The sequence below is a fragment of the Engystomops pustulosus genome, chromosome 7, assembly GCF_040894005.1.
Source record: "Engystomops pustulosus chromosome 7, aEngPut4.maternal, whole genome shotgun sequence".
Lineage (NCBI taxonomy): Eukaryota > Metazoa > Chordata > Amphibia > Anura > Leptodactylidae > Engystomops > Engystomops pustulosus.
The window spans coordinates 25,957,209-25,964,071 of NC_092417.1; the positions used below are offsets into that span (position 1 = coordinate 25,957,209).

Genomic DNA, 6,863 nt, shown 5'->3' on the forward strand with positions numbered 1-6,863 from the left:
AGGCCAGGTCCTGCCCCACTAAAAGTTTATGTATAATCCTTCTTTACGCAGATAAAGCATCTCTCATCTGCCTAGCCTTGCAGGGCATCACTGCTTCACAGAGACTGAGGTATTATACCATACTTTTTCTTGGTGTGATTTCTTTGAGCTCACTTTGTGGATTTTATTAGTTATTAGAGAAGCTGAGGATGAGGGAACAAGGGCAGAACTTCTTCTTTTTAGCAGAAAGTGCATTGATTCTTTCTATTACATTGTGTTACAGATACAATATATACAATGAATATGTACAATTGCACCTCAGTGACCTACTTTGTCCTGGATGGTTTAGGTATAGATGAAAATCTCAGGGTGATTCTTTTCTTAGGTATATTTTTTATGTACACAATAACCTTATTAGCTAATCTGTCCATAATGGTTATCCCAGTTTTTGATGCCTCTCTCCATACACCCATGTATTTCTTCTTGTACAACTTGGCTGTTCTTGACATCTTTTATTCATCTGTGGTTGTTCCTAAGATGCTCACAGATCTTGTGTCTCAGAAGAAAACCATCTCATTTTATGGTTGTATGCTACAAATCCATTTCTTCCATTTCTTGGGTAGTTCAGAAGTTGTTCTGTTTTCAGTTATGTCCTATGATAGATATGTGGCCATTGCCCAACCGTTGAGATACACGACCATCATGAGTACAAATGTCTGTTGTGGTTTAGCCGCGTGTTCTTGGGTTATTGGATTTTTCCATGCATTGACACACTTTATAATGACTGCAAGGCTTCCATATTGTGGGCCAAATATAGTGAGACATTTCTTCTGTGATGTCAAACCAATGCTGAAATTGGCGTCTACCAATGTTTCTCTAAATTTTAAGCTGCTTGTTGCAGTCACCGGGACAGTTGCTACCACTACCTTATCATTAACTATCCTTTTCTATGTCTTCATTAGCAAATTTCTTATTAAAATTAAGACCTCCCAAGGAAGACGACGGGCACTGTCTACATGTAGCGGTCACTTCACTGTAGTAACTCTCCAATATGGAACGGTCATTTTCACCTACATGCGCCCAACAACCGAATCGTTGGATCAAGACAGAGCAGCGGCCATCATGTTCTCTGTTATAACCCCGGCATTAAACCCAATCATATATACACTAAGAAATAAAGACACGAGAAAAGCTCTGAAGAAGTTGTTCAGAATTTAACTGTGAGCAAATATATGTAATATTATAAACAAGTTGTCACATACATGTAAAAATTTACCAAATTAAAAGAAATCTATCATGAAAATCCATAATGATAAACCAGGAACAGGTACTCATAGATCCAGGCACCGTGACTGTAGTAATCTTCATATACTTGTCATCCATGGCCTCCTTTGGCCTAAAATCAACTTTCAAATTTAGGCTAATGAGCTAATGCTAAAGATTTCCTTTAAAGGAGCTCCCAAAAGGATTTTTCTTATTTTAAAGGTTCTTTGTAGTACCCTAAGTCTGCAGCCCACAGGGATACTAATGAACGTTAATTCTTGGTGGTTCTCAATATACTGAATGTACCATGCAAATGTTATAACTCATCACTAGCTACATCAGTGACCAATCAATTATAGGGGACACAGGAATTCTCAGAACAAAGGTCATAGGGTAACAGTGAGAAGTGTTTTTGTAGGTGGTTTTAAAATCTTTTAGTTTTTTAACCAATGGTTTTATGTGTAGGCAGGGAGCAGGTAATGTTAAAGAAATGATCAAAAATCAGTGGAATTATAGAGATGAATGAAAAAGGCTTTTTTGAAGGCATTTTAAAGGTCAGAGGTTATTGGAACCTGACATAATGTAAAAATGACCTTCCTGATGACAAGTCCCCTTTAAACATGGTGGGTGGACAGCAAGGGCTTATGTATAATAAAAGATTGGGGCTCATTTACTTACACATCTTCTGGAGCTCACAAAATTGCATTGTCCAACATTAATGCACTGTGCAGCAATTCACTAAGATCTTGCGCTGAATATTGTGCATGTGTTGCTTCCCCGCTCAGATCTGAGTTCACCAACTTTTTACTGGTGCATGTAAGTGCTTGGGCTTGCGACACAATTTGAAAGTTAAATCCCGCGCTCAGTCTGAATCAGTCATATCGTCTGACGGCACGCCCCTAAATTGTGTCGCATGGAAGCCAGAGCTGTTGCACCAAAAAATGGTAACATGTGCCAAAATCCCAGCATAGCCACCTGTTAAATAAATGTCAAAGCTGTGCAATCCCCAAAAAAGGTGAACAGTCCAACAAAAGTGAGCAGCATGACCCTTAGTAAATGAGCCCCATTAACTTTTGCTCACCTCTTGCCTGCATTATGGACCAGCATGATGCCTCCTAGTAGCAGGGATTTATGTTTTGAAATGACAGCTCATGACCACTGCAACTTAATAATAGCCTTAGCAGAACACTGCAGAAACCATTGATCTGTACATGGGAATCTCTCCCCCACTGTATCTGGATTAAATTTTTTCTGAACAAAAATAAGTAGCTGTACAATAAAATCATCAAAGCACGTCGAAAACATTGGCCTCGGACACCTAGGTGAATTCGTGTGCACTCCAAGACTTAAGAAGAGTGCCACAATTCTTAAAATTAGTGTAATCAAATTTTAATATTTTTCGAATTGATAATTATTAGAGATGAGCGAGCACTAAAATGCTCGGGTACTCGTTATTCGAGACGAACTTTTCCCGATGCTCGAGTGCTCGTCTCGAATAACGAGCCCCATTGAAGTCAATGGGAGACTCGAGCATTTTTCAAGGGGACCAAGGCTCTGCACAGGGAAGCTTGGCCAAACACCTGGGAACCTCAGAAAAGGATGGAAACACCACGGAAATGGACAGGAAACAGAAGGGGCAGCATGCATGGATGCCTCTGAGGCTGCTTAATCGCACCATTATGCCAAAATTATGGGCAACAGCATGGCCATGACAGAGTGACAGAATGAAGCTAGATAGCATGTAAAACATCCAATAATTGACCCTGACACTATAGGGGACGGCATGCAGAGGCAGCGGCAGCAGCGGCAGGCTAGAGAGTGTCATGGCGACATACCCTAAATGGACTCAGGCTTCAAACCAATGGGTGGCAGAGAGGAACCAAAGGAGGTGAGCAAGAAGCGCTCAAATAATATCGGTACATGATAAAAGTTTGCCAGTATATTTTGTGGATTACACAGCAGGGTGGCGACAAAGTTAACATGGAAGCCATGAAAACAACCCAAAATTCTGCCTGACACAGCTCGTTTGATAAGGGGACCATGTATGGAGGCAGTGAACTAGTAGTAGATTAAAGGTGCTGCAGTTAAAACTATGTTAGTTGGATCTTGGCATGGAGCTGGCGCTCCGCTGCCAGGCGAGCTTTCGCCAATCCAAGCCCCTGTCTCTAGGCTACTCCCCAAACAGCACTTCTAAGAACCTTTTGTATAAGATCAAGTGTAGTAGCGTTCTTATAAGTTTGGGATATGGCGGGTGAGGGGAATGTAAACAGATGCGCAAGAAGTGCATGATGCGCATGGAGCTGGCGCTCCGCTGCCAGGTGAGCTTTCGCCAATCCAAGACACTGTCTCTAGGCTACTCCCCAAACAGCACTTCTAAGAACCTTTTTTATAAGATCAAGTGTAGTAGCGTTCTTATAAGTTTGGGATATGGCGGGTGAGGGGAATGTAAACAGATGCGCAAGAAGCGCTGAAATAATATCGGTAAATGATAAAAGTTTGCAAGTATATTTTGTGGATTACACAGCAGGGTGGCGACAAAGTTAACAAGTTTGATGTGGAATGCCCTGTAATAGCTCTTGGGCGGTGTGCCTTTTATCGCCTAGGCTCAGCAGTTTGAGCACCGCCTGCTGTCGCTTAGCGACGGCACTGCTGCTGTGCCTAGAGCTACCGACTAATGGCGCCATGCCCACGGATGGTAATTCGGAGGAGGAGGAGGTGGAGGAGGGGTGGGAGGAGGAGGAGGTATACTAGACCTTTGAGACCTGGACCGAGGTAGGCCCCGCAATTCTCTGCGTCGGCAGTATATGACCAGCCCCAGGGTCAGACTCGGTCCCAGCCTGCACCAAGTTAAGTGTAGTAGCGTTCTTATAAGTTTGGGATATGGCGGGTGAGGGGAATGTAAACAGATGCGCAAGAAGCGCATGATGCGCATGGAGCTGGCGCTCCGCTGCCAGGTGAGCTTTCGCCAATCCAAGCCCCTGTCTCTAGGCTACTCCCCAAACAGCACTTCTAAGAACCTTTTGTATAAGATCAAGTGTAGTAGCGTTCTTATAAGTTTGGGATATGGCGGGTGAGGGGAATGTAAACAGATGCGCAAGAAGCGCATGATGCGCATGGAGCTGGCGCTCCGCTGCCAGGTGAGCTTTCGCCAATCCAAGACCCTGTCTCTAGGCTACTCCCCAAACAGCACTTCTAAGAACCTTTTGTATAAGATCAAGTGTAGTAGCGTTCTTATAAGTTTGGGATATGGCGGGTGAGGGGAATGTAAACAGATGCGCAAGAAGCGCTGAAATAATATCGGTAAATGATAAAAGTTTGCAAGTATATTTTGTGGATTACACAGCAGGGTGGCGACAAAGTTAACAAGTTTGATGTGGAATGCCCTGTAATAGCTCTTGGGCGGTGTGCCTTTTATCGCCTAGGCTCAGCAGTTTGAGCACCGCCTGCTGTCGCTTAGCGACGGCACTGCTGCTGTGCCTAGAGCTACCGACTGATGGCGCCATGGCCACGGATGGTAATTCGGAGGAGGAGGAGGTGGAGGAGGGGTGGGAGGAGGAGGAGGTATACTAGACCTTTGAGACCTGGACCGAGGTAGGCCCCGCAATTCTCTGCGTCGGCAGTATATGACCAGCCCCAGGGTCAGACTCGGTCCCAGCCTGCACCAAGTTAAGTGTAGTAGCGTTCTTATAAGTTTGGGATATGGCGGGTGAGGGGAATGTAAACAGATGCGCAAGAAGCGCATGATGCACATGGAGCTGGCGCTCCGCTGCCAGGTGAGCTTTCGCCAATCCAAGCCCCTGTCTCTAGGCTACTCCCCAAACAGCACTTCTAAGAACCTTTTGTATAAGATCAAGTGTAGTAGCGTTCTTATAAGTTTAGGATATGGCGGGTGAGAGGAATGTAAACAGATGCGCAAGAAGCGCTGAAATAATATCGGTAAATGATAAAAGTTTGCCAGTATATTTTGTGGATTACACAGCAGGGTGGCGACAAAGTTAACAAGTTTGATGTGGAATGCCCTGTAATAGCTCTTGGGCGGTGTGCCTTTTATCGCCTAGGCTCAGCAGTTTGAGCACCGCCTGCTGTCGCTTAGCGACGGCACTGCTGCTGTGCCTAGAGCTACCGACTGATGGCGCCATGGCCACGGATGGTAATTCGGAGGAGGAGGAGGTGGAGGAGGGGTGGGAGGAGGAGGAGGTATACTAGACCTTTGAGACCTGGACCGAGGTAGGCCCCGCAATTCTCTGCGTCGGCAGTATATGACCAGCCCCAGGGTCAGACTCGGTCCCAGCCTGCACCAAGTTAAGTGTAGTAGCGTTCTTATAAGTTTGGGATATGGCGGGTGAGGGGAATGTAAACAGATGCGCAAGAAGCGCATGATGCGCATGGAGCTGGCGCTCCGCTGCCAGGCGAGTTTTCGCCAATCCAAGCCCCTGTCTATAGGCTACTCCCCAAACAGCACTTCTAAGAACCTTTTGTATAAGATCAAGTGTAGTAGCGTTCTTATAAGTTTAGGATATGGCGGGTGAGGGGAATGTAAACAGATGCGCAAGAAGCGCTGAAATAATATTCGTAAATGATAAAAGTTTGCCAGTATATTTTGTGGATAACACAGCAGGGTGGCGACAAAGTTAACAAGTTTGATGTGGAATGCCCTGTAATAGCTCTTGGGCGGTGTGCCTTTTATCGCCTAGGCTCAGCAGTTTGAGCACCGCCTGCTGTCGCTTAGCGACGGCACTGCTGCTGTGCCTAGAGCTACCGACTGATGGCGCCATGGCCACGGATGGTAATTCGGAGGAGGAGGAGGTGGAGGAGGGGTGGGAGGAGGAGGAGGTATACTAGACCTTTGAGACCTGGACCGAGGTAGGCCCCGCAATTCCCTGCGTCGGCAGTATATGACCAGCCCCAGGGTCAGACTCGGTCCCAGCCTGCACCAAGTTAAGTGTAGTAGCGTTCTTATAAGTTTGGGAAATGGCGGGTGAGGGGAATGTAAACAGATGCGCAAGAAGCGCATGATGCGCATGGAGCTGGCGCTCCGCTGCCAGGCGAGCTTTCGCCAATCCAAGCCCCTGTCTATAGGCTACTCCCCAAACAGCACTTCTAAGAACCTTTTGTATAAGATCAAGTGTAGTAGCGTTCTTATAAGTTTAGGATATGGCGGGTGAGGGGAATGTAAACAGATGCGCAAGAAGCGCTGAAATAATATTCGTAAATGATAAAAGTTTGCCAGTATATTTTGTGGATAACACAGCAGGGTGGCGACAAAGTTAACAACTTTGATGTGGAATCCATGAAAACAACCCAAATTTCTGCCTGACACACCTCGTTTGATAAAGGGACGATGTATGGAGGCAGCTATATGGACGACTTTTGGAGGTAGCAATGGAGACAACGTGTGGAGGCTGCTATGGAGACAATTTAATTTGGATAGTGCCTGTATGTGGCAGTCCAAAAAAGTTTTCAAACCAGAGGAGCAGGTAGGTGGCCCTCCAGAAAAATGGAATAGATTGAGTGCATGTATGTGGCAGTCCAAAAAAGTTTTCAAACCAGAGGAGCAGGTAGGTGGCCCTCCAGAAAAATGGAATAGATTGAGTGCCTGTATGTGGCAGTCCAAAAAAGTT

At 45.5% G+C, this 6,863-nt stretch overlaps 1 protein-coding gene across 1 annotated transcript; it reads left to right on the forward strand.

Annotated features, from left to right (window-relative positions):
• Nucleotides 1–276: 276 nt before the first annotated feature.
• LOC140070140 (olfactory receptor 12D1-like) lies at nucleotides 277–1,197 on the forward strand. The gene has a single exon (XM_072116474.1). It carries the CDS (start codon nucleotides 277–279, stop codon nucleotides 1,195–1,197), a length of 921 nt encoding a protein of 306 aa, XP_071972575.1.
• Nucleotides 1,198–6,863: the final 5,666 nt, after the last annotated feature.